This window comes from Anser anser (genome assembly GCF_964211835.1).
Source record: "Anser anser genome assembly, chromosome: 25".
Classification (NCBI taxonomy): Eukaryota; Metazoa; Chordata; class Aves; order Anseriformes; family Anatidae; genus Anser; species Anser anser.
In genome coordinates this window covers 1,260,451-1,287,510 of record NC_139746.1, presented here as the reverse complement: position 1 = coordinate 1,287,510, position 27,060 = coordinate 1,260,451, and the positions used below count along the sequence as shown (strand labels likewise).

General features: G+C 62.6%; 1 protein-coding gene and 1 long non-coding RNA gene across 3 annotated transcripts in view; both read right to left on the bottom strand.

Moving 5' to 3' along the window:
• Positions 1–545: 545 nt before the first annotated feature.
• LOC310886458 lies at positions 546–3,036 on the bottom strand. Of its 2 annotated transcripts, XR_014575325.1 has the most exons (3): positions 2,791–3,036; positions 2,605–2,711; positions 546–1,345 (listed from the first exon to the last, which is right to left on the bottom strand). It is a non-coding gene; the product is annotated as an uncharacterized lncRNA (long non-coding RNA). The 2 variants fall into 2 exon arrangements; XR_014575324.1 differs by having other exon boundaries at positions 546–2,711.
• Positions 3,037–4,242: 1,206 nt separating this feature from the next.
• EFNA2 (ephrin A2) overlaps positions 4,243–27,060 on the bottom strand; it is a 42,523-nt gene continuing 19,705 nt past the window's right edge. Inside the window, exons 2-4 of the mRNA XM_083811045.1 lie at positions 9,876–10,168; positions 7,774–7,839; positions 4,243–6,390 (exon numbers count right to left, since the gene is read on the bottom strand). Of these exons, the coding sequence (XP_083667171.1) occupies positions 6,269–6,390; positions 7,774–7,839; positions 9,876–10,168 (481 nt within the window). The 3' untranslated portion in view covers positions 4,243–6,268. The remainder of the gene's footprint in view (positions 6,391–7,773; positions 7,840–9,875; positions 10,169–27,060) is intronic.

The following is a 27,060-nucleotide window of genomic DNA, read 5'->3' as shown; positions in this document are numbered from 1 at the left end:
TTGGAGGGGGCAGAATCACAGCCGGCAGTGGGATGGGGACAAAGGGGCAGGAGGGTCCCAACTGCTGTCCCCTGGGGTGGCATCGCCGCTGTCCCCTGCCCGCAAGGTGCGAGAGCTCCCCTCCCTGCTCGCGACGCCGGGGCGGGGGAATTAACAGCTCAAGAACCGAACTAAATGTCTAGCGGCCTGAAAAGTTTCATTTCCTGCTAGCGAGGGCCCTGCAGAACGGCATGTAAAGGAGGCTGCGCTATCTGTACACAATTACACACCCGGCTGGCTTATTTCATGGAAATCAATGGCCGCAGAGGGACAGCCCGTCGGGGGCTCTGCAGTGCAGCGCGCCGGCGGCCCCCCCGATGCGTGCCGTGTCCTCGCCGCCGCGCATCGCCCCCGTGCCCAGCACGGCCCCGCATACAGATCAGCCGGGGATCAAAGGTGCTGGTGCTGCCCGGTGAGCAGGGACAGGAGCAGGCAGTCGTTATTTCCTCCTACCTGCATCCTGCTGCTACACCCCGGCAAACTCGCCGCTTCCCTCTCCCGTGCTATTTTCATAAATCATCCCCCCGAGCTGGTGTTTTCCTGGGTGCCCGGCAGCCGGCAGCTTGTTACACGGACGTTTCTGGTTGTATCGCTTGTACCTATCAAGAGATAAGGCCGGGGAGAGGAGCGGAGGGAGGGGAGGCAGGGAATAAAGTGCAGATGTGACAGGCAGGTTACAGAAAACGAGGAGTGGGGACGTGGCAGGGCCCGGGAGGTGCTGGTGAGTGCAGGGCACCGCGGGTCACCGCGGTCCCCTGCTCGGGATGGGACCGGGGGACACCGAGGTGAGCCCCACAGTCCTGCTGCAGCTGGGAGCTCGTGGCCTGGAGGGGACGCGTGACACGTTTTGGTGGGGGAATTAAAACACCGGGAAGGCTGGGGAATCACGCAGTGCCTGCAGTTATTTTTAGCTGGGGTGTTCCCGGCGCAGGGCTCGCAGGAGCTGGAAGCCTCTGCCTCGAGCAGCCCCGGGGGAGCGCTCAGCCCCGGACAGCCTCGGGCCGTGAGCGTTCCCCTCCAGGCACGGGGCCGGCCCCTCGGTGGCGTAAATCAGGGAAACCCCACGGCAGGGCACAGCGGGGCCAGGCGCTGCCCCAGCGGAGGCTCCAGCCTCCAGCTGTATTTCGCCTTCAGGCTGTTAGAGCTGGAGCAAGGAGAGAAGGGAAGGGAGAGGCTCCAGAAGCGGCACGGTGCTGGCCGGATCCTGATCCCCACCGAGGTGTAAGTCTGGCCGATAACACAGGGACAAGGGGGGCACCCCCAGACCCCACACCACCTGTGGCCGTAACCCATCTGCACCTCGCACCTTTATGGGATTGAAAGAAAAAGAAAGATGATTAATGCTGAAATGTTGAGATTCAGCTGCCCGCCTCGGAGAGGTGCATGCGGTGAGCTCGGCAGGTGCTGGCCCCGTGGTGCTGCCATGGGGTCCTGAGCCGGAGGCGCTGGGGATTGAAGGCACCTGGGGAAAGAGGAGCTGGGGACCGGCTTCGTCCCCACGCGCTTCCCTCGTCCCTCCCCAGCACCTGGAGGAGAGCACGGCCACGGCCCCCTGTGGGCACACCGAGCGCTGTGGTCCTGATTAATTGGCACAGCCACATCCCAGAGTAAATCATCCCTCGCCGCGGCGCGGAGGCGAGGCCGCGCATCTGTCAGCCTGGAAACCCGAGCAGGAAGCCTCAGGGCTGCAAAGCTGGAAAGGGGCTGGAAAAGCCTGGAGGGGTCTGAGCAGCGCCCGGGGCAGCGAGGAGCTCACTGCTCCCTGCAGGAAGGCAGCCCCAAACGGGCCCAAAGCCACGCTTCGAGCTGGGGATTTTGCTCACACAAGCACGGGACGTGCCGCTCCAGGGCTGCAGGACATGGGTGGCACCACCCCGCGTGCCACCGCCAGCCGGTCCCTGCCCGCAGCTTCAATTACGAGAGTGGCATCGAAGTAAAATTAGTGCTAGACGAGCTTCAGGCCCGTAAAAAACCCATTTCAGACACCACCAGCCATACGTGACGCTCGGGGGGGGGACCCTCACAGCTGGGTGCGGGGGCTGCCACCCCCCTGGCCAGCATCGATCCTGCACAACAAAGCCAAGTTCTCGCTGCTGGCCTGGACACTGCGCTGCCGCCTGCTCCAACGGGGCTCAGCCCAGCGCTGCCACCAGAGCCTCTGCCCCATCCTGACCCTGCTGGGCTCCAAGCGCTGCCTGGGCTCCAGCTAACCTAGGCTGCACCCAGGAACAAGGCTATTTCGGGGTCCTGGGGGTGAAACCAGGTGGGATCAGCCCTGGGGCCGCGGGGACCTGCGGCGGGTTGGGAGACCCGGCTGGGGTGCAGAGCGGCCCCCCGAGAAGCCCCACCGTGAGCGGGCACGCGGGGGCCGTGTCCGTTCCCTTCCCGCACGCTGCCACGGTTAGCGCGGAGAGGAGATTTAAGACGTGTTTCATTTCTGCGGGTCAGCGTGCGGAGGAATTCTCTGTTTCCCAACAGCGCCAGACACTTCAAATAAGGAAAGAGAAACACGAAAACAGGGTCTGGTTCTTAACAGCCCATCTGCTTCAGCTGGTTATTCCCCACCTGGCGCGTAGCAGCCTCCAGCTTTTAAGGACGCAGCAGCTTCCCCACGCAGCTCCGACGCCTCGCGAGAGGCAGCGATGCTCGGGAAGGGGACGCGAGGCTGGGACCTGGGAGAGCAGAGAAAAGGAGCTCCCAGGTCCTGCAGATGGGCAAAGCCACCACGTCCCCACCGGCCAAGTCACTCACCTTGTGCATCCCCGCTCCCTTTTGCCCAAGAGACCCCAGACCCTTGGGGGACCCAACAGGGGTGGTACTGGGGGTCTCCAACTGCCCGCAGAGCGCTCACTGCCCCAAATCCAGGATGAGGGGTGCCCATTGTGGGCATCAGAGCCAGCCCCCAACTCCAGCCCCAGGCTCTCAGCCACCCACCAGCCCCACGGGGCCGTGACCCATCCATGGCCCTGGGTTAAATATAACCCAAACTGGGCTGGTGGCCAGTGCTCACCGGGCTGCCTGGAGCGGGACGCTGGGGGCTCTCCATCACTGTGGGTCCTTAAATCAAAGCTCGATGCCACTGCCAAAGAGACAGGCGGGCTGATCAAAATGAGCCCTTTCAGGCCTTAAAAATCCATGACTCCATTAATTAATTACTAACGATGATCCGTCTCAGCCTTGCGCCTGCCAGCTTGCTATTTTTAACTCCGTATTTCCAACCCCACGTGTTAAAAAAATCATGAGTCAGGCCTCAAAAAAAAAACTTACGGCGTCGGGCTGAAAACCTCCCTTTTTCCCCACGTCCCTGCCGGGCTCTTTCTCCGGCACTTTGCGGTTTCCCAGCCCGGCGCAGGGTTTGCCGGGGCGAGGAGAGGAGCGGCGCGGGCCTCGCATCCCCGTCGGTCGGTGCTGGTGTCGCTCCCCGCGCCTGGCACACAGATGGCCCTTATTAAAAAGCAAAATGAGTCTTTCACCCTCTTGTGGCAAACTTCAGAGCCTCGGATCAGCTGCACGAGCCTGAATTAATTAACAGCGGATTGTTCCTATTCTGCTAATTATGCTGAAATATGCATTAAACGCTGGAAATTAGCATGGGCCGCACAAAAAAGTTATTTAGGGCTGCGACAAACAAGCGCGGGCGGGCGCCCGGTGCGAGCGCTGCTCTGCCAGGGGAGGTGGCTCACGGTGGGAGCTGCCATGGGGTTAGGAAAATGCCCCCGAGGACGCGCGTGATGCCCCTCGGAGCACCCTGCCCCAGGTTTGGTGGCCCCTGGGGACATCGCCAGGCACTGGCCCAATGCAGCACAAGGGGAAACTGAGGCAGCGGCGGGCGAGCGCCTGGGGAGATGCCGGAGCGCCACGTCCCAGCCCGCAGCGCCCACCCACCGGGCTGCATTGCCTCCAATCATTAAGTACTATCAACAATCGCATATTAATTAATTTAATATCCATTATTATTCATTAACACAGTAATTAAATCCTTCCCGTAATTAACGCACCACCCAGCAGAGCGGTCTGGCGGCACGGCCCCCTTGCACCAGCGGAGAGGGCGGCGCGGGGAGCGGGGAAGGAGCCGAGCGCGGCCGCCCCGCTGCACCCCAGTGCCTCCCAGTGCCTCCCAGTGCCGCTGGTGGCCGGACCGGTGGCGCATTTCGGATCGGAGCCCGGCGGCGGCGGCGGGAGGGAAAGGCACTTCTCGAAAGCAAGGGCCTCACATGACATTTATTTTTATTTTATTATAAAAAAATACAGAATCCAAATCAGGTGGTGATCCGGTTACCATCAGCACGACGTCGAGGACGAAAGCGGCGTGGCTAAGGACGAAGCTAGGCGGGACGGAGACCAACACGCAAAACCAGCGCCGACAACGGGCTGCTCCCAAGGGAAAAACCGACCCCAGCAACCCCCCCCCCAGCCCTCACCCAACCCTCGCCTCTGCTCAGAGCTCCCTGCAAGTGTTGCTGCCTCACTTTGCTTTTAACTCTCTCACAGTCGCTGTACACAATATAGATATTTATATATATAATCTATATATATATAAAACACAGACCGAAGGCCAGGTTTTGCCGTCGCCACTCCCCTGCGAGCCCGGCGGTGCTGGAGCGGTGCCTGGGCACGGCCCCCGGCCCCCCCCTCACCCCCGGGGTACCGGTGCCAGGAGAACCACGATGCTTTCGCTCGCCTTCAAGAACCACGACCTGGTCAAGACACAGGGGGACGGGGGGGGGGGGGAAGGCGACAGGACGGGGGGGGGGGCGGTGGCGGGGAATGTGGTTTTTTTAATCGTCGTTTTGTAATTTTATTCTTTTTTTTTTTTTTTTTGGATGGTTGAGATGAGCTTATTGCGAGATTTCAGCGTCCTAGTCTAAAAAATAAAAATAATCAAATAAAAATAAAATAAACCCTTCCATAAAATTCATTCTCAACAATACATAAAAAAACGCTCACAGTATAGCGCCTGCCGGCTGTATTTACAGAGCGGAGCGGCCCCCGGGCCCCCGCGGAGAAAAGAGACGGGGCTGGAAAAGGTCCGTGGAAAGGGCTCGGTGCGGGCAAAGCCGGCGTCCCGGGGCCACCGCCCCCGGCGTGAGCCCCCCGGGGGGGGGACACAGTCCTGGATTTAAGGCGAGGAGGGGCCGGGCCCCTCTCTGGTTCATCTCCCACCCCCTGCGCTTCGGGGCCGATGGGGTTTTTCCGTGGTTTCCTTTTGGATGCGAAGAAAGAAGAGGAGAAGAAGCCAAAGCCCGGCGCAGCCGCGGCCCCGGTGCCAGCCCCGCGCGGAGCGGGGGGGACAATCATAGGGGGGGCCCCGTCCGCCCCCCACGGCCGATGCTGGGGACGAGCCCCTGGGGCCACGAGCACCTGGGAGGCGGCGAGGAGGACGGGGTGCAGACCCAAAAAGCTGCTCCATCCTGGCGCTGGGGGGGAATCCAGCCCCCGGGGGGGCACAGGCGGTGCTTGGGCTGACACGGAGGGGATGCAGCACCGGGGGGGGCAGCGGTCGGCCCTGCTCCAGCCCCAGGTCCAGCCGAGCACCTGGGGGGGCTCCTGGTGCCATCCAGAACCCCCAGGGCTCCCCGTGGGTGCTGCCACTTCGCTGCTGGCGGAGCCGCCCCATGGGGATGGAGGTGACATCCACAGTGCGAGCCATGGGGAGGGGTCACCCCAGGGGGCTCGTAGCTCGGGGACCCCCCCAGAAGCCTCGTGTCCGTCCGGGTCCCCCATCCCCGTGCGCTGCGACGTCCTGCTGCAGGAGGGGCGGCCGGGCTGGGAAGGAGTCCGTGCCATCGGCACCGTGGCGGTGTCCATCTCGCCGGGCGAAGGCAGTGTGCCATGCCGCAGCCACCACGGCCCCGGAGAGGGGCTCAGCGCCCGGGGCCCCCCCGTGCGGTTCAGTCTGACACGGGGAAGCCTGGACTGAAAAGAGAGCCAACAAAAATAAAAATCTTTTTTTTTTTAAAAAAAAAAAAAAATCGGAAAAAAAAAAATAATCAAAAATCAGGACTCTATATTTGGTCTAGAAATGTAAAAAGCAACATCCTACGGGGGAGCCGGAGCCGAGCGAGCTGCAGGGAAGGGAGCCCTCGAGGCGCGCGGGCAGGATCCGTCCCGGTTCCACCGCCGCTGGTGCGGGACCGCTCCCCCGGCGCGCTGCACTGGTGCGGGGGGCTCCGGGGGGCTCCTGGCCGGCAGCACAGCCCCGCTCCGTCCCGCACCTCGCCCCGCGGCGCTAGGAGGCCAGCAGCGTCCAGAAGACCGGCACCACCACGAGCGCGGCGTGCGGCACCCTGAGGCTGCAGCACGAGTTGTTGCTGGTGAAGATGGGCTCCGGGGACTCGTAGAGGGAATCGTCTGCGGGAGGGAGGAGAAGGGAGGCATGAGACCGCTGAGCACCACCCCGGGGCACGGCGGGCAAGGGGAGGGGGGTGATGCTCAGCACCCCACTGGGTTGGGGACCCCAGGGTGGCGTCAGGCAGCGCCCGGGCCCCGTCCCCTGCGCAGCCTCCCCGACTGCTCGGATGCCAGCGGGGCTGGATCCGGCCCAGCTGCGTGACACCAGCCCAGCAATCCGGCACCGCGCCGGGTGGCAAAGCGGCGCGTGGCCAGAAATAAGTTAAATTACGGCTAACGCTGTTAGCGCACTCCCCGGGCTCTGCTCTCTCGTGTTTATCACCGGATTAAGGATTTTTTACAGACCCAGCGCCAGGAAAAGCAGCGCCTGCCCCTGCCCCATCCTCCTGCCCCCATCCTGCAGGGTCCTCACGTGGGGTCTCACCCAGAGCCGGGTGCTTGCAGATGCAAAGGTCCCAGGGTCCAGAGTGGATCCCCCGGGGGCCCCGCGTTCCCCCCCGCCAGCGCAGTGCCTGTGCCACGGCTGCACAAAGGCAGCCCTTCTCTGCAAGGCACCCACATAATAAAATCCCGATATTATTAAAATACTAAAAAAAAATTATATCAGGAGAGATTTTTTCCCCCATTATGCCCTAGTCCTGAACAAAACAGAATGATTTTTTACAGATGGTTTCATTATATTGGGTTTTATTTTAAAGCCATGCAAATAAAAAAAAAAAGAAAGACATCCTTTTAAATGGTGACATTTCGCAGGCACTCAGCCCTTCCCCAGGGAGAGCTGCTGCCATTTGCTAATTACACGTTAACAGGAGAAGAAAATTATTAATTTGTTTTTTTAAATGGCTGAGTTATTTGATTCTGAAAAGTAGCCACTGTGCAGAGATTATTATTTTTTTTTCCCCTTTCTGAAACCCAGCGGCAGGCGGCAGCCGCCCAGGCGAGGCGCTCGCCCTGCGCCAGCCGTGGCTCCGGGCACGGACCCTGCGGAGGAGCTTTTTGGGCAGGATGGGGGCACCCCCGAGCCCCAGGACACCAGCAGGGTTTGCCCCCCCCAGTGCTCGCAGCCTCCTGCACCTCGGTGACACACAAGTGCCACCCTGGGGACACCGGGGGTCACCCAGGACCTGGCGTGCCGTGGGGACTGGATGCAACCACGGCGCTTGGCACAAGGTCCGCGTTTTCCCAAAGCTCAGGGGCTCCTGCCCCAAACCTCCCCTCCCTCTAAAGCCATATTTATGCAGCCAAGTCCCACAGAAACCAGAGGTCCCCCCCTCGCCCACCAGTGGCTGAAAGCAGCGGCCCCCGGGGGGCCAGCAGCCCACCCCGCAGGGCACCTGCACCCCACAGCCCCCACCCCACCACGGCCCCGTGGCGCTCACTTACTCGTCGGCCGAACGTAAACCTTCAGCTTGAGGCAGGGCCTGTCCACCATGTTCGGGGGAGAAGCAGCTGCGGAGAAGCATAAAGGGGATAAAAAAAAGCAGCCCCGTTAGCAAGGCATCAGCTCGGACCCCACAGCCCCCAGCGGGGATGAGCAGAGCCCCCTCGGGGCAGGGACCCCCTCGGGGCAGGGACCCTTTATAGTGGGAGGGCTGGGGCTGGCCCTGCCCTGCTCCGGGGCGGCCCAGTGAAGGGTCTTTACTGGTCCCAGTGCAGCTGGCAGCGATCTGCAGCAAATATTCGGGCTGCCTCCAGCAGCTCCGCAGGCTCTCGGCTCACACGCGGGAATAAACGCCTTGCAGAACACGAGGGCAGGGATGGGAAGAGCGGAGGAAGGGGCGAGGGTTCGGTGTCGGTGTCGCCATCACCACTTGGGGAAGCCCCGGGTTTCACGGTGGCACCCCGGGGTGCTGGCGGCGACGCTCTGCCCGCACCCACAGCCCCAAGCCCCCGGGATGGGGACGGGGAAGGGAATGGGGACAGGGCTCCACGTCTGCAATGCCCAGCCCCACGGCATGGGGCGATTCCGGCCGACGTGTGCCCAAAGCCTGATCCCCGCTGGCGGCTCTCCGGTGGCCTCTGTCCTGTCCCCCGTGCCACCAAGGAGGGCGAGAGCGAGAGCAGGTCTGCGTGGCTCTCCCTCGCAGGCAAAATGAGGCTAAAGGCAGAGCAAAACTAATACTCCATGGGAGAGACAAAGGGAGTAATTGCAATAATTATCTTGGTGAAAGTCCCCTCGCAATATTAGAAAATGTGATTTTTATATATGTGTTTTTATAGGAATTTAATTTTCTTTTTTTTTTTTTTGAATTAAAGAAGGGAAGAGCGCATTACTCTCAATAAAGTTTAATTTGAGCTGGAAGAAGGGGGAATTGGGATGTGGCTCGTGCGAGAGCCGGCAGCAAGGGGCCACCCTGCCTGGCACGCGCGGCCCCGGGCCACCAGCGCCCCTTCCCCGCCAGCTCTCGGGGGGACACGGCAGGCTCTGGGGACCCCAGAATGAGCAGCGACACCGGGACCACGTCCCCAGTGATGGAGCAGGGGCCGGGCAGCGGGTGCCGGAGCACCCGTTACTTCTTATCCCTTCCTTTTCCTCCCTCGTGCAGCGCCCTGTTGGGGAACACGACTGCCGAAATTCGGGAAGGTCACGGCGCTGGTGCCTGGCGCCGTGCACGGAGCCCGTGGTGCCCATCCCCGTCCCCAGGGCCAGCGCTCGACCTTGGCCCAGCGCGGGAGCGCGGCCCCGTCCCCGTGCCCGCGAGGTTAATGGCATTCCAATCCGCGGGCGCGAGGAGGAGGTAATTTCTTTTCTTTCATGTCTGCTAAATACGGTTCCTCAAAGAGGCATAATTTCTAATGTTCCGCATGACATGAATCCTAACCGGTTTAGCAATGATCAGCTTCACCATTTACTTCTGTGTAATCTCTCCCTAACGACATTAAAAATAAAAAAAAAATAAATAAAAAAATAAAATAAAACGGGGCGGGGGGGGGGAGAGAGAGTTGTAGCTGCCATTATTTCGCGAGTGACATTTTACAGGGGGAGAGAGCGAGGGGGGGAAATGGTAATTTAATATAGATAAAAGGAACAAATTAAGTGGGCTGAAAACAGATGCTTTAGGAAAAAGGGGGAGAAATAATAAGGGAGATAAGCAGGCCGGGCAGCTCCTGAGCGAGGAGAGAGGCGTCCCTGCCTCCCCGTGACACCGGCGGATGCTCGGGGGTCACGGTTTCTAATTTATTTTTACTTTTTTTACCCTTCATTGATCACAAGGCTCCCAGCGCCCGATCCGAGCCCATTAGCTTATTCTCCCGAGGCTGGAGCAGCTCTCTTCCTCATCCTCATCCTCCTCTGCCGCCACCTCAGAGCCTGGCTGCTCTGGGAATTAAGAAGGGGCCCAATCCTGCCACGTGCCCAGGTTTGGGGGCTTTGTAGCGTTTTGGACAGCCAGGGTGGCCGCTGCTCCCCTTCGCTCAGGGGAAGTGGGGCAGATTTGGGGGGCAGTGTTCGACCCCCCCCCCACCACCACCAGCCCCCCACTCACAGATGTAGTAGTACTCGTGGCCGGGCCGGAACTCGAAGCCCAGCGAGAAGGGGGTGAAGAGCTGGAACTTCTCGGAAAACTTGAGGGGCCCGTTGGGGGAGTCGGGGCGGTTGCACTCCCAGCGCTTGAAGCCCTTCTGCCGGTGGTCGCAGGACGCGTGCCCCTCGTAGTTGACCATGTAGAGGACGTAGCGCTCCATGCGCTCGGCGGGCAGCGGCTCCTCGTAGTGCGGGCAGTAGATGTCCAGGTAGTCGTTGATGCTCACCTCCACCGTGTAGTCCCCGCGGTGGAACCTGCGGCACAGCCGGCGTCAGCACCCTGCACCCCAAGGGGCCTGATCCTGCCCGGCCCCGCACCCCCCCCCCCAGCATCAACCTCAGGAGATTAAACCCGGCGCCTCGGTGTTGTGGGATTAATACCCGGGCGACGCTCGGTACTGAGGAGCAAAAAAATCATTATTCGCCACGATAAGCATCGGCCCTTTTGGTATTAGTGCCGACGCGCGCCGCAAGCCCGTTGTAATTTGCGTTTTTGGCACTGATTATCGGAGAGATTAAGGGATTAGCGGATCCGGGAGAGGTCCCTGTGCGCGGCGGCTCCCACCCCACAGCAGCACCCGGCCCCTGCCCCCGGCACCCTGGGCCCCCCCCCAGCTCAACCCCGCGCCCCCCAGGAGCCAACCTGGTGCTTCTCCTTTTTTCCCCCCCTTGTGATGACTTTTCTCTGCTAATTAACTTGAGGCTCCCGCAGCACCGCTCCCCCCAGCACCACGACGTGTCCCATATGTGTCCCACGTTGCGCCCCCCCCCCGCACCGATCCTGCCCACAGCCACCCCCCGGTGCTCCCCGACACCGCCCGAGCACCCGGGCTGAGGCTGGCTCAAACTCATCACACGGATGTCCCGAACACACCGACGACGCTGCACGCCCCAGCAGGGACAGAGGCAGCCCCCAAAGAGCCACCGGTGCCCAAAAAGGCACCCCAAAAGGGACGGGGGGGGGGGCAGGACGGGGGCTCAGGTCCTTGAGCCCTGCCGAAGGAGCCGGGCGGCGACGCGGAGCCGCCATCCGGCTCATTACCTGCCTCATAAGCACTCTGATCACACAGGGACAGGCGCTAATTAAGGAGAAGGGCTTTGCTCGCTCTCCTTCCCTCTCCTTCTCCGAGTCGGTTGTGCCAACCCTGCCCCTGGCAAGGTAACATTTTAAAATGTAAAATTAATACAAAGGGCCGCGATTTACTGGGAAACAATTTCAAACACACACAAAACAATAAAAAAAAAATAAAAAAGCTCTTCTCTCTTCCTTTTATTTAAAAAAAAATTATTTATTTTAATGATTGTTATTAAAGCCCAAGCTAAGGCAATTGTAACAGAAGGGCCCACGCTTATCAGGGGAATAATAATAATAATTATATTTTTGGGAAAAAAAATCAACCAACTCCAAGGGCTTTTGCCGGACTGACAAATTGCTGAATTAAAGCTGATTAGCTGTGATAAATGGCACGGACGGGGCCGGGCGCTCCCGGGGCCGGGGGAGGGCTCTGCCTTTGCGGGGGGGGAGCAGAGCGCAGCCCCGGCACGGTGCCCCCCCAGCCCCCGTCCCACCACCCCGGGGGGCCTCTTGGGCTGGGGACAAGCACGGGGCTCTGCAGGTGTGTGGGAGGGAGGGGGCAGCCGCAGCGCGACCCAGGCCCCCCAGCCTGATGGCCCCTGATGTCCCCGTCCCCACTGTCCCCCCCCCGCAGCCATAAGTCTGCTCAGCCTGGCGCTTTTAGGGGCAGAGGCATGAAGTCACACGTAAAGCTAAGGAAATAATATTTTATGGAGAGGGCGATGGAATGTGGGGAGAAGGTGGTGAGATGCAGGGACAGAGGGATGTGACATGAGGACAGGGCGATGGCACAAGGGGACAGGGCGATGGCACATGGGGTCAGGGCGACGGCACATGGGGACAGGGCGATGGCACATGGGGTCAGGGCGATGGCACATGGGGACAGGGCGATGGCACATGGGGACAGGGCGATGGCACATGGGGACAGGGCGATGGCACAAAGGGTCAGGGCGATGGCACATGGGGACAGGGCGATGGCACAAAGGGTCAGGGCGATGGCACATGGGGACAGGGCGATGGCACAAGGGGACAGGGCGATGGCACATGGGGACAGGGCGATGGCACATGGGGTCAGGGCGACGGCACATGGGGACAGGGCGATGGCACATGGGGACAGGGCGATGGCACAAGGGGACAGGGCGATGGCACATGGGGTCAGGGCGACGGCACAAGGGCACAGGGCGACGGCACATGGGGACAGGGCGATGGCACATGGGGTCAGGCTGCCTGCACAGCTCGGGCTCTCCATCCTTGGTGACGCTGTGCCCCGTCCCCGTCCCCACAGCTGCGGGTGGCAGACGTGTCACTGACCAGCGGGGCTCGGGGCGGCACAGGCTGTGACAGGCGCCTGGGGACCCTGCGGGGAGGCACGGGGGGCGCTGGGGCATGCCCCGGTGCGGGGACGGGGCTGGGGGCAGGACGGGCAGGGCACGTCCCCATCCATCCCCGTGCACCCCATGCTCTGGGTGACTTTGTCTCAGACCCGTCCTGGCTTTTCATCGCCGGCAAAGCTTTATTATTAAAGCTCCGATTCCCCCCCCCTGCTGCTTCCCCACCCCGTAAATCCCGGGCGCGCTCCCGGGCTGGGGTCTGCTCGCGGGAGCTCCGGCGGAGCCAGACACGGAGCGGCGCGCACGCACGGAGCCGTCTGTTAATTTGTTATCGTTTAAGTCATTCGGTCCGCGAAATGTCAACAGCATTTTAAAAACCCGCCACCTGGAAAGCGCGCTGTCGCCCCGTGTAATACCCGCAGCAGGGCTGCCAGGCCGCGCTAATTAAAATGAGTGGGATTTGAACTGTCTAAACGAGGCACATCGCTAATTCGCCTGCTTCGAAATATATATAAAAAAAAAAAACACGCAGATCTCAGCTGGGGAGGGGGGGTACAGGCCGAGCCGGGCAGTTTCGGCACGTCCCCTGGCAAGCACCGCGCTCCCTGGTGAGCTCCGTGCGCCTGGCCTGGCACCCGCTCGTGGTGCTGAGCCGCCAGGGTACGGTGCCGAGCTGCCGTGGGCCGGCCGCGAGGTAAAATGTTAGAAAAAATAAAAATAAAGGTAAAACGGTGAAATGCTGCAGCCCGGTGGGACGGAACGCGACGGCTCCCCGGGGAGTTTTGGGGCACCGGCATCCCATCCGCACCGGGGCTGCTGAGGTCACGCCGAATGAAAACCTCCCCCGTGAGCGCATCCTGCCGTAATCCTGGGAATTTTGGCCATGGCATTCGCCCAGCCCCTCTGCACGGCGCGGGGACCCCGCGTCCCGCTGCGGCCAGAGCTGCACCACGTCCCCGTGCTCAGCACCCACCCGCACCAGGGGCTGGCACCGTCTGTGGGATCTGTGCCCCCAGAGCTGCTCGCATCCGGCGCGGGCCCCGCACAACGTGTAGGATTTCACCCTTTACCGGGTGCCTGCGTTGGTGCTGGGGCTGTGGGGGCCCGGGGCTCGCCCAGCGCCCAAGGGTTAACGCGGGAGCCTCGCTTCTCCCTGACAGAGATGAATGGAGCGGCCTCGGCGCTCACCCCGGTGGGATGCTGCGCTTGACAATCGACTCGGCGCGGCTTTCAGCTCTGTCAGCTACCATTAGGGCTGGGATCCCGGCTAATTGGGTGCTTCATTAGGGGCATTCGTTACCGTTAGCGCTGCCTGACAGCCCGGCAGCTCTGCGGGGCAGGGGACGGGGCTGCCCCGGTCCCACGGCCCCCAGCCCGAGGGACCCTTTGCCGGGGGCTCCGCGCATGGGGGCGGCTGCGGGGGGCACCGGGGGAGTCCCCGGGGTGCCCCAGCGCCCACCAAGTGCCACCTCCCTGCCCTCGCTCCCCACCCGCGTCCCCTGGCCGTTAATTGAGAACTTTCCCGGCCCTCACGTGCCTGCCCCTTTTGCATGACAAGAGCGGAAATCCATTGGAGTGAAATTGCCTGGAATAAAACATCGGGAACCAAGCGGCCCCGCTGCCCCCCGCCGGGTCCCCGCGCGGTGCCGGCCAGGGACAGGGCGGCACTGGGGGCCGTGGGGGCGCCTTGCCCAGGTTCTCCCTCTCAGACATTCACTGGGGAGGAGAAAAAGCCTTCCAAGAGCCCAGCCGATGACAAAGGTGCTTCGGGGAGACGTCACGCCAACCCTCGCTCTCTACTTTTCTTTTTTTAGGGCTTTTTCTGCAACCCGATGGAACCTGGGGGTGGCTGCGCCCCGGCCAAATCCTGCACCTAAGCCCAGTGACCCAGTGGCTGCCGGGGCCAAGTCCAGGCAGGGCTCTTCCAGGAGGCACCCCTGGCTCCCCCCAGCCCCGAGGTGCCACCCTGGGGTGAAGCCGGGGCTGGGCAGGGACCCGCAGGTCCCCTCCACGCACAGGGTGGCACCGGCATGGCCATGCCGAGGATTTCGCTCCGGCGGGACCAGCCCCGTCCTGCCACGGCTCTCGGCACCCCACCTGCGAGCCATTTCTGCTGGCAGGGAGGTTGAATCCTTCCCGTCCCTATTTGCCGAGGCAGCACACGCGCTCTCCGGCTTGCTCTCTTTTTTTTTTTTTTTTTTTTTTGTTAATCTCATCTAAATTCACATCCCGGTGACCCTCGGAGGACGGCGGACGCGCCCCTCGCTTGCCTGCCCCACAAAACCCTACAGAAGCGCCCGACACGAAGCTTTGCCGTGGTTCAGCCGTGCCCAGCGGGCAGTGGTGCTGGGCACCGCAGCACCCAGACCCCATCCCGAGCCGCCCCCCGCAGCCCCTGCCTCAGTTTCCCCTCCAGGCAGCAGCAGCCCCCCCTAAAAGCCCCAAAGGAGCGCGGCAGCCTTGTGCACCGACAAAGGGCATTTGTCTCGTGGTCTGGTTACACCCTGCAAGCCCAGCCAGTGTCCCAAGGGTTAAATAATTCAGATTTTTCTTTCCCGAACAGCTTGAAAAGAGATATGATTGCGCTCACTGAAATACGTTGGGGGGGGGGGGGAGATATTATGGATGGAAAAGAGCTATTTAAGCTGAAGAACAGTGTTGGCACATAAACAAATGGGTATAAACTGGCCATGAATAAATTGAGGCTGGAAATTAGAAGGTTTGCAACCATCAGAGGAGCAAGGGGCTGGAACGGGCTCCAGCAGCCGGGCGGGAGGCGACGCGGGGCTCGAGCACGGGGCTGGGGGGGCTGGCGCCGGGGGTCCCCAGCTCCCGGGGGTCCCACGGCCCCAGCGCAGCCGGGCACAGAAAATTCTCGCTTCCACCTTCATCTGCTGAAATTCTCCGTCATTCAAATAGTCACAGCGTGATCAGGAGTAATAAGCCTCTTACAGAGCAAAATAAAGCCGAGCAACCCTCCTCCCCCACCCCCCCGAAAACAGCCCCAGCCCTGCCCGGCGCGCTCTCGCCCGTCTTTTTTTTAGCGCGACCTGATGAAAATGCAAAGCGGCCACCAGCAGCCACCCTCGCCGCCGCCAGCCCCTCTCCCCCCACCAGGGAACGAGCGAAACGCAGCAAAATGCAGTAAAACGGAGCAAAAAGGCAGCCCCCCGTCCCACGGGGCCGGCGGGGAATTACTCCCGCGGGGGGAGGCGCGGGCGCGTGACTCCTTTCCGCAGCGCTCCGGCTCTTTTCCATTAATCCTGGTGCTCTGCTGGTTGCTGGCACGTCCGTGGCCGGCAATGGACTTCACGCCGGGAGCGTTTAAGCTAGTTTTCCCGTCTGTTTCTTTTTTCTCCTTGGGCAGCCTGCATTACAACGCCGCGGAGCGGAGCGGCGTCCTGCGCGAAGCCAGATTCAGCGCCCGCATGCGGTGCGGTGCCCGGAGCTGGGGGGGGGGGGGCACAGGGGACTTGGGCTGCATGTTTGCAAAAGAGCTCGGCATGCAGATGAAGCCCCAGCTAGTGCCTGGCACGGTGCTCGGCACGCAGGGCAGGACGAGGAGCTGGGAGCAGCTTTTGGGGTCCCCCCGCCTGTGCCGGGGACTCGACGGGTGGATGGAGCCGGAGCCCACAGCACCAAAACGCCTGCACCCATCTACTCTCGGCCATCCCACCCCAGCACCCCATCGGCTCCCACCCTGTCCCGTGGAGCCAGTATTTATTGTAAGCATGCTGGTGACATGTTTTGCGTGGCCAGAGAGCCACGGGAGAGCAGCTGCTCTTCCACCTGGGAAAGTTTCTCCAATTCCCCTCTGTTCCCACAATCACCTCCCCACGCCCCGCTGCGATGCGCCGCAGAAATGTGACAACCACACCAACGCAACGCCCCCAACCTGGCTGAGCCCTGATGACGGCCAGCACAAGACATGGGGCAGGGTTACGGAGCCGCCTTGCCCTCAGCTCTCCCAGCCCTGCCAAGCAGAGGCGACGAGCCCTCGGCCCCGGCAGGGACGTGCAGCGCCGTGCACGCTCCGGCAGCGCGGCGCGGCTCCGGCTGCAGCTCACGGTGCGCCTGTAATGTGGTCTTGAGGGACCCGCCGTACACACACCACGTAAATTATTTAATTTCTCCAAACTGCTGCACCTTTATAAATCATTAAAAGCTCCTTTTGATCTGTGTTAATGAGGTTTCCTGAGTGTGGTGGCTGGAAACGCACTTCAGCGCCAGATAGCGAATCGGCTAATTAAAAAAATAAAGACGGAGCACGCGGGAGCGCGGGGAGCGGCAGGAGGGACAGGGACCGGCACCTGTGGGACACGAGGGCTCCCAGACGGCCCCGCAGGGACAGGCAGGCGGTTTGGAGACGCCCGTTACGGTTTTCCCCTTTTCAGTTATTTTTGGGGACGGGAGGACCCGCACTCGGCTCTCCCCCCTCGCTGGCCGAGCGCCTCCAACGATGAGCCGCAGGGGCAAGGCGGCAGCAAGCAGCATCCAGCAGGAACAACCCTTAAAACGGGGATGGCAGAGGAGGGATTTTGGTTCATTTTCTGTTTTCCAGGCGTCTGAGCCCTGTGCCTGTTGGTCACTGCTCCGCTCGGCCAGCTGGGCTGCCAGTGCCACCCTGTGCCTGCTGCCCACCCAGGGACGGATTTTCCAGGATGGATTTGTTACACCAGAAAAAAATCCAGGATGGATTTTTTTACACCTAAGCAGTAAAACTGTGAGCTCTGGCCCTCAGCCTTCTGGTCTCAGAGCACGTTGGGTGTGTGCAGGTCCCAGCTGCAGCCACCTCGCCCAGAAACCCCCCTGCTCGCTAACACCAAGGCCCCACACCATGCGTCACCGGCTGTCCCCTCTCGTTGGGGTCTTTGGGCCCCCCCACGTCCACACGCTGGGGTCCCCCATGGGGCAGGTGTGCAGGGACGTGGTGACCACTTCGTGTGCGTCCGTGGCTGGGGACTTTGGGTGCCACTGGCTTGTCCCAGCCTGCGGGGCACCGGCCCCGGGGACTAAAGCGCAGGGTTGCCCCTTTTCCTCGCAGCTGACGGCAGCAAGTCACAGCCACGGCACGTCGGAGCACGGGCCCTGCTTTTTGGGGGGACCACGGGACACGTGGAGCCCCCCGGGGCCGTGCAGAGCCGGGGCCAGGGGGAACTGGCGGGACGGGCGATGAGAAACCGGCGGAGCCGGCATCAAGCGTCACTTCGCCAGCCCTGACAGCTTTAACATCAATATTTATCTCAACTACAAAACTCCGATCCCAGCTACATATTCAGCAGCTCGATTACAGTTATCTGGACTGACGGTGACGGCTCCCATCGACGGGAGGTTACTTTGGGCTTAATGCCGTTTGACAGCCCCGCCGCAGCCCGTGGCCGCGCCGCATGGCGGGGACGTGGCGGGGGCTGCGCGCCCGGCTCAGCTCCGCGGGGCCGGGGAAACCCTGGCGTGGCCACAGCCCTTGGCCACCAGCACCCTGCCCTCGATCACCCGCTCCTGCCAAGCTCAATCGTGGTCACCAGTTTTGGCTCCTGGGTCAGCCTCTGTCCTCCCTGTGTCCCCCCCAACCCTGTCCAGCAGCAGGGCAGCACCGCTGGATTCATCGTTAGTGCGTTTTTCCCACCCAGCACCCAACAGCACAGAGGTTTGCTGCCAACGCTCCCGGGCTCCTTGCTGCTGGATGCAACGTGGGGGCGATGCTGGCAGGAGGCTCGGGTGGCAGCACCCATACAAACCCCGTTGCTCCTGCCCAGGGGTCCCAAAGCACCCCGAGAGCCAGCTCTCCGCGCTCTTCTTCATCCCTGCAGCCCCCAGCCCCGTGCGCACCAGCAGGCGCTGCTCGGCGGCACCCATGGGAGCTCCCCAGGCCAGCAGCCGGGGCTGCCCGCGGCGCCAACCCCAACCACGTTTCTTGCGAGATCGGCTTTTTTTTTTTACAACTTTTTGCGTGAGACGCGAAGGCGCCCAGCCCCTGCGCCGACACAATGGGGTTATGGCGAGCGGGGCCCGGGCGGGGAGCAGCCCCCGGCAGCCCGGGGAGGGCAGCGCGTTGTGGGTAACGATATGGAAATCGCCATGCAGCACCGCCGCCCGTGATTGCTTTCCCCCGCCACAGGGAACCGCTTCCAGCTCTCCCCGCAACGCCTGCGGGGAAACCCGTGCCCGAGGCCGGGGCGATGCGCGCAGCCGACGTCGTCCCCGGGTGCTCGAGGTCCCAGTTTGGGGCTGGCCTAGGGCCTCCATCGCTGGGGAGCCTCCCAGGCTGGCGCAGCCTCGCCCTCCGGAGGCTCACTCATCTTGATTTAAAGATATTTCCCTTTCCTTTTTTCAAATGTAAATGACAGCCAGAGAAACGCGCGGCGGCGATTAGACACAGGAGAGTGGAGGTAACCTCGTCCGGGCTCGCCCGCGCTCCCACAGGAGACAACTGCTCTGTTACCTGGGGCAACGGTGGAAAAATTATGGCTGGCATCTAAATTGCCATCATTATGCTCCAGAGCCAACACTCCCCATTTACACTTTATTGTCATCTTTTGCTTTAGGGAGATGCTGAGATATTACAGGACCGGGTGACAGAGTGGGATGAGATGGGATGCATGAATAGATAGACATATAGATAAATGGGTACACCCGCAGCTATTATTTCAGCCTGTTTGCAGATCTAGAAAAAGAGCAGCAATCCACCCTCCCGCAGGCGAAGGGAAGACTTTATAACGGGGAAAAAAAACAAAATTTGTTTAAATGCAGGCGCGAGCCCGCCGAATCCGCAGCGTGCGGCGGCCGAGCGCCCTGGACACGCGGCACATCGGGAGAGTTTTCCATCAACAGGTGGCAAAAACGCAGCGGTGCAGAAGGGCAGGCGCTGCCCCGGGGATGCACCCGCAGCACCACGAGCTGGGGCAGGATCTGGCCCATGAGGCTGGGCCTCAGGGAGCGTGGTCCTGCAGCCCCCAACCCGCAGGGCTCTGGGCACAGACACGGGACCGTCAGAGCCGGGCATCCTCCCGCAGTTTGGTCCCTTTCACCCCGAGAAGCAGCACTCGGCCCTTCTCACATCTCGAACGCTCTCAAGACGACGCACTTATCCTGTAAGACGTGCCCTCAACCACACGCATTAATTCGGAGGCAGAGCCGCGCCAGCCGACTTGAGTACGAGGAGCCACAGAGCGCCGCGGGTGCCAGAACTTCTCAGGGGCTTCCGTGCACAAACTGCCCCCACGGGCAGCCGGCACCGGGCTGGGGCTGACGTCCCATTGCAGGGCTGCCCTCGGGGGAGCTCACGGGCACCCCAAACCAGACCGCTCTTCCTCCCAGTGATGCATGTGAAGGCAGCAGAGGGATGATGCAGCTGGTTTGGCTCCAGCAAAAGGAGCCGGGACTGAGCTGCCTAAGGGTCAGCGCAGTGTCGTGATGCTACACGATTAATGTAGCAGTGTGAATTTTAATTAATTTCTCTAAGGACCTAAGAGGGTCTTGGGTGAAGGGTGCTCGGGAAGCAAAGTGGGAGAAGAGATGAGAAAACCCCTCATGCCAGACCTTCTGCCCCGATCACGATCTTGTCTTGCTTTCCACTCCGGCATCGCTGCCGGCATGCCAGGGAGCGCAGACCCTCAGCACCCATGGGTGCCCCCGCCACGGAGCAGGGACACGCTGGAGCCAGAGCCTGGCTCCTCTGCTCCCTGCACTGACATCTGCCCAAAGCAGCGCGAGTTTTGCAAAGTTACACTAAGAAATATAAAAGTAGCAGGAAAAGGTGAATTCGGGCATTGTTCCTCCCACACCACGCAGGGAACAGGGCTACGAGTGGGCAGGGTGAAGAAACTCAGTCTTCCAGTATTTTCAAGGAAAAAAAAAACAAACAAATAAATGAAAAAAGCAAGCCAGTCCAAAAACCAAGCAGCCCAGTTCCCGGGCTGGATTTCAGCCCCGCAGAAATGTGAACCTGCTCCGGCTTTCTCCTGCCCCCCCAAAAACCCACCAGGACGCTTTGGGAAACAGAAGCGGGAGCTTTTAGCACATCCTGGTCCGGGACCAAACCCGGCCAGACGGCGCAGACCTCTTAACACGGGCGCTGATTAGATTGTAGCCGGGCGCTGCCGCGATGACAAAGTACAGTAGGAAATAACGAGACGGACGGACGGGGAGATGGAGAGATACACGCGGCTGATTGATTGATACAGGCACAGACAAGACAGGTTTTCCTCCGGCTCACAAGGTTACTCACTTTCCTGGAGAAAAAAAAAAGCAGGCGTCAATGGGAAATACGGGGTTTTGGCACAGAAATTCCCCATTTTCCTCATGCCAGAGCCGTGCCTCGGCAGCCCCCAGGCCACGCGCCCCGCGGCCCCTTTTGGGGTGTGCGTCCCCTCCCCTCATCACGGCTCCCTGAATCTGCACCAGCTGCTGCAATTCACACCACTCACCCCTCATTAGCATGGCTGCTCGTTAGCACAGCACTGAGACTAATCAATACTGCCATTAACGGACTACCCTGAATTAATGCATTTTAACCTGGCGGGCCTTTGGATATTGGTCATCTTCCCACTTAACCTGGCAGCAGCGGCTCCCCCTGCCCTCCCCACCAGGCTTGCCGCAGCTGGCGCAGGTCTGGGTGCCGTGGGCACCCTTGGGTCACCTCCCCAGCACCCCTGGGGGACACGGACGTGGCCAGGCTGATGTCACTGCCCCGTGGCTCTCTCGTGTTGTCCCGTGCCACCAAGCGAGGCCACCGCCTGCGTCCCCCCCTCAACGCGGAGGGTCTCGGACCTGCACCCACGGCCCCGTCCCGTGGCTCAGGGCCCCCAGGGGTGGCTCAGGGCCCCCAGGGGTGGCTCAGAGCCCCCAGGGCCAGCCCACGGCCCCTGACCCCTGCGTGGCCGTGCCCCGGGCAGCAGGAACAGAGCCGCTGTCCCCCGGGCGCCCCCCGGCCACCCTCCCCTGCTGCCTCCCAGCGCCTCTGGCTAAACAGAGATCAGAAATGTTAGATCTTTCTTAACATCTCCTGCCAGCACTGTCAGTGGCCCTCTCCAGAGTACCAGGGCCCTCTGTTATGTAAACACAGCACACTCTCTGTCAAAGATTAAAAAAAAAAAAAGGCTCATTTGCACATAAAAGCAGCCCCTGCACTAGTTACGGGCACTGTGGCATGTAAGGAAGGCTGTAGGTTAAACTCGGTAATAAGCCAGGCGGCACAGATCCCCCCCCGCCGCCCCTCCTGCGGCCGGACTCTGCCGGGACTGGGCAGCGGGGTCCGGCCAAGGCAGGACCCCAAGGGGCGAAACGCAGGGGAAAGCCCCGACACCCCCTGCAGTGTGCTGGGGGCACCCTTGGGTGCTCCTCGTCCACGTAGCAGCACCGACCCCAGCTCCTCCGCTCCGCGTCGTGGCCGGGCGACATCTCCCAGCGCCGGCCCTGCTGGCGGTGCTGACGCTGCCGTCTCCCCTCGGGGCTGGGGGCTCCGGGGGTCCCCGACCACGCTGACCCCTCGCCCTCAGCCCCGGCCCGCTCTGGGAGCGCCCGAGCCCGGCCGGCTGCGGGGCTGGCGGCAGACATCTGCGTGTGCCGTCGGGGTCCGCGCAAATTTAATCAGATCAGAAATTCATTGTCGGAGAGACGGCGGCTGGAAAATGTAACGGTAATTGCGTTAGCGCCGTCAATTGTGCGGCCTCGTCTCCCGCCGCCGTTCCTGGAGAGAGACGCGGGGGCACCGCGGGGTGGGCACGGGACGGGGCGGGCGGCAGCGCCGGGATCCCAAAACCCGGGGGTGCTGGGGGGAGGACGGGAGAGGAGCCGAGGGTCGCGGTGGGAGCAGGGGAAGGGCCAGGGGAGGGCGAGCGGAGCACGGCAAGAGCCGGCGGCCAGATGGCTCAGGACACGGCCGAGCCGCCGCAGCAGAAGGTGTTTACGGTGCCGGCTGACAGCAAAGGTGAGCGGGGCACCGGGCTCCGGCGGGGAGGCGAGGAGAGGAGACGAGGCTGCTGCGCTTGGCGGGTCCCCGCCGTGCCCAGACCGTGCGCACCCCTACCCCAGCACCCCTGCGCCTCCCGCCCCGCACGCTCTCAGCGCCACGCACACCCAGCCTGACACGCGTGCCCCCACGCACACCCATCCTGCTCACCCCCCCCAGCACCGTGCACGAGTCCCCGCCGCGCGTCGCTCCCCGCAGACACACGTGCCGCCCCGTGCACGAGGCCACGCGTGCTCATACGTGCTCAGGCTGCTCACGCTGAGCGCCCTAATTAACACGGCTGATAAGGGGCGCGGGGCGGGAGCTGCTGGGGGTTATCTGCTGCAGGCAGCCGGACCCCCCGCCGCCCGCGCCGGGCCCCGCTGGGCATCCAGACAAAGGCGCCCGTTTGGGGGTCTCCAAAAGGGGATGGGGCGCACGGCCCCCGCGCTCCACCTGCGGCTCGCCCGCTCCAGGCTGGCCTCGTTAGCGCTGCCAAGCCACGGCACACGGCAGGTTCGGGGCCTGGCACGCTGGGGGCAGCTCTCCGACCGCCCGGCTGCAGGAGCCAGCGGGGAGGTGACCGCTGCCTCGGCCCCTCCGGGGCTCTTTGCAGCAGCAGCTTTCGTTTGCCTGGTCCTGGAGCCAGGGGCAAGACTTGACCTGCTGCAGCCTCTGTGCCTCAGTTTCCCCGTCCTGAGGCAGGGCTGCCCACCTCGCTTCATTTCAGGCACACCAATTAACACCGCTCAACGCCAGCACCCCGCCAGCCGCCTCCTCCATCCCCCTTTGGCTCACGGCTCCGGTAACTCCGGGTCGGGTCTCCCTCCGCGGGGACACCGCGGGAGGTGCCCGGCCATGGCCCCCGGCCTCGCCTCCTTTCACTCCCCACCACTTCGGCTGTCGGATGCTCTGCCCTCAGGCGGCATCGCCGTCGCGGCCGGGGGAGCCTGTGGGGCGGCGTGTTTCAGGGGTGACTTTTTAACCTTGCGACGCTTCCATTCGAAGGAGATTTCACGCGCGCGGTGGGAGCGGTTTCCCAGCACGTTGCCGATGAGCGTGGCCGCGCTCGTGTGATGGGCAGGAGCTGGGGACAGGGCAGGAGCTGGGGACAGCGCCAGCCCCGGCACAGCCCCGCAGTGACGCCGCCGATGCTGACGAGCTACCAGCGGGATGCCGCACAGGGACAGGAGGACACGGAGATGGACAGGGGGACACGGCCAGGACGGACGCTGCTCGCCCTCCAGCCCCTTTCCTGGCCTCTCTGCCCCAGCCCCTTGGCCCTGTCTGGTCCTCGCGCACCCTGTGCCACCCCAGTGCCCCCGTCCCTGTGGCCAGGGGACGCCAGACGGGATCCAGACCCGCGGTGACCCCCAATCAAAAGGACGACGCGGGACATTTCTCCCCAGCCCTGACGGTGACGGGCTGCAGAGCCAGCGGAGCCGTAATTTATCACGCCAGCCCCTGACAGCTCCCTTTGACGGGGTCCCCGGGGGGGGCGAGCAATGCCTTTTGTCTGCCCAACAATTAATTATTTCCTGGCTAATGATGAACTCTGACTTGCAAAGCAGGTAGCGGCTGTGTGCAGGAATGACACCCGCTTCCTCTGTTCCTGCTGCCCACCACAGACCCCAACACCTCCACCACAGACGGGGGGCACGGGGAGGGCTGGTCTTGCACCACGGCCACCCCAGCACCCCACCGTCCTGAACCAGGGACGCTGTCCCCACAAAGGGTGCCCCAAATTGGACAACCCCATAAATGAGCCCGAAGGAGCTGGTTCCAAAGGCACACGGGGAAGGGCACAACCGTGCCAGGCATGCCGGGGAGAGGGCGCAGGCGTCGTTCCGCGCGAGCTCGCGGGGCGGGTGCCGCTGCAGCAGCAGATGTTTGCCGCGCCGGCGGAGAGCACTTCCAGCACCAGGCGCTCCGACCGCAGGCCCCGGGCGCTCAGCGCCGAGGAGCTGATAACTGGATGATAGGTCTGTGTTAATGGAGAAAATCCATTTAGGTTCACTCGATACTCTCCCCACAGGCTTTCATTACACCTCAGGGGTCCGCGGCGCACCGTGCCCCGATGCAGGCAGGCTGCAAGCCCCGCGCAGATCTCCGCCGTTTATCGGCCTCTGCAGAGGCTCTGGGGGAAGCTGCGGCGGTTTCGGCCCCGCGCTTGTGGCCGGAGGGCCCAAGAGCAGCGCTGTGCCAAACCCGTGCCAAACCCGTGCCAAACCCGTGCCACCCTGCACGAGCGCTGGAGCAGCGCGGAGCCGCCCGCCTGGGTGCCACGGGGCCAGATCCTGCCCCGCAGCGGGGCGCAGGGGAGGGCGGCGCGCTGGGGCCAGCCCCCGCCACGGAAACCGCTGCGGAGCCACGAAGAAAAGTAAAATAATTATCGGGAGCTCCCAGGCCGGGCTCCCCGCCTCGTGCGCTCTGTTTAAGGCTAGTTAATAGCTAGTGTTCTCTGGTTAGGCCTGAATGACATTTCCAGAGTTATAATAACTGAGCTATTACTTGCCGTATTGATGCATTCCCCCTGCCGGCAGCCTGCTCATCCCGCGCCGCGCGGAGCAGCCGCCGAAAGCTCCTTTAGTCAATAGCACTTCTATTTTTCATTACTCCCTGGAAATGTGGCTCTTGGAAGCTCATCCGTCATTCAATTACGCCCTGGTTCAGTCCTATCATACACGTGTCATAAAGTTCCTCAGATCTGAACTGCTGTTAATTTTCTGCGCCGTCCCGAGGGGATGCCCGGGACGTGCCTGGAAAGGAAGCAGCGCGCCGAGGGCATGCCGGGTACGGGGCGGCCGGGGCCGGGGGGGCTCTGCCCGCCTGCGAGCGAGGGGCGAGGGGCTGGGGAGCCGCCCCCTCCCCGCACGACCTTGGCAGCGCAGGCAATCTCTTCCTCCGGCTGGTTTATTCTTTTATCAGGTGTTGGTTTAACGGGGAGAGCTCCCCCCCCTTCCCCTTCCCCTTTAATCCTATCGGCATCTGTGTTCGGCACGTCCGTACACAGGATAATCACCTGCCTGGCAGATTTGTCACTTCACCAGATGTAATCGGGGAACTTTTTTTTTTTTTTTTTTTCTTTAAACCCTCCTTATTTTCTGTTTCTTGGAAGCCGCAGCTCCCGGGCAGAGGCTGCTGCTGCGGGCGGTGCCTGCTCGGGGCCGTTCCGCTCCTCACCCACGGCCTCGTTCTGCTCGGCTTTGTTCTCCGGCTGCGTTTGGACCCGACGAACCGCAGCAGGTTGCAGGGCAGCTTGGGCAGATTTTGGAGCCAGTCTCCATCTTCCAGACCTCCGGGGCCCACGGGCACACATCTTGGGGCACAAACCCGCACGACAGACCTGGGAGCTGGGGAAGAGGCTGGGGACGCTCTGGACGTGGGTCCTGGGCAGAGCTCCCCGAGCCCATCACACGCAGGGAAACCAAGGCACCAGTGACGATGACCTCAAAAAACCCAAAGGGCCAAAAGGTGGCCTTGGTCCCGCTCCCCACTGCACAGACCCGGGGGTTCTCCTCCGCTTCCAGGTGCTCCTGACCCTGGAGCTGAGCCGCTCTGTCCCCGGGTCCCCGCCGCCTCCAAGGTGCAGCGCAGGGGGCAGCGACTGTGCCAAAACCCGGCTGCTCCGCACGCCCCCGAGCCATGAGGGGCATCCCCGCGGTTGTCATCCCCACGCCAGGACGAGCACTGGGCACATGCCGAGTGCTTGTGAACGCCTCACATCACCTGGCAGCCCCCAGGAAGCCCCCGGTGCCGCCGGCCTCGCCGCCTCCCGTCCCACTGACCCAGATCCATCCGTCCGCCAAACCAAGCCCAAGGGGCATTACAAACGTTATCGACCTGTGGGGCTGACCCCAGCACCACGGGGCTCCTGCGACCGCCGCCAGCCCTTTTCCTCCTGGGGGATGTAAGGTGGGAGAAGCCCAGCTGCCGAACAGGGAAACTGAGGCACGGGGGACCCCGCGTGCACTTGGGGCAAGGGGCAGGCGCCCAGGAGCTCCCACTGCGGGGTGGGGACGAGCTGCTGGGATGTCCCCGTGCCTGCAGGACCACAGGGAGCAGGGAGCTGCCCCATCCCCTCGGGGTGACCCCCCCAGGCAGTGCCAGGATCCCCTTGGCTGCTGGGGGTGGGCACCCCCCCGGCCATCCCAGCCCCGGACCTCCGTCCCCTTCCATCTCACCAACGAGGCTCACGCTTCGCTCTGGGGCACGGCTAACGACTGGCCTAATTGATCCCTGACGAGGCTCAGCTCCTCGCCGGGAGATCGATGCTGGAAGCCGCTCAGGGCTCTGCGAAAAGCCATCCCTCACCCCCTCCCCGCCGGCCAGCACCGCCCCCGGCCGCACGGCAGCGCCCATCGATCAGGGGCAGGATCGATGCGATGGAAACCACGGGTGGGAGGAAGGCGGCCGGCCTGCCGAGGGGGGCCGCAGACCCCCAGCAGCCTTCGCTGTGCTCGGTGCAGCTCCGAAGCCCTGCGGAGGGGCTGGGCACAGGCTGGGACCCCCCATCCCCAGCAGGACAATGCCTGTGCCACCACCGCCCGCAGAGGCTGCGGCTGTGCCAGGCCGTGGCATGCACGCGATGCCCAAAACGCGCTGGGCCCCCCCAAAAACACGAGGTGTGAGCACTGTGCATGGCTGCAGCGAGACACGGCGCATCCCAACCCACCCCCAGGGGCACCCTGCAGCGTGCCCTGACCCACGGACACGGGGACAGACGGACGGGAGGGCAGGGACGGACGCGGGGCTTGGCTCACGCAGCGGTGGCGGGGCACACGGATGGCTT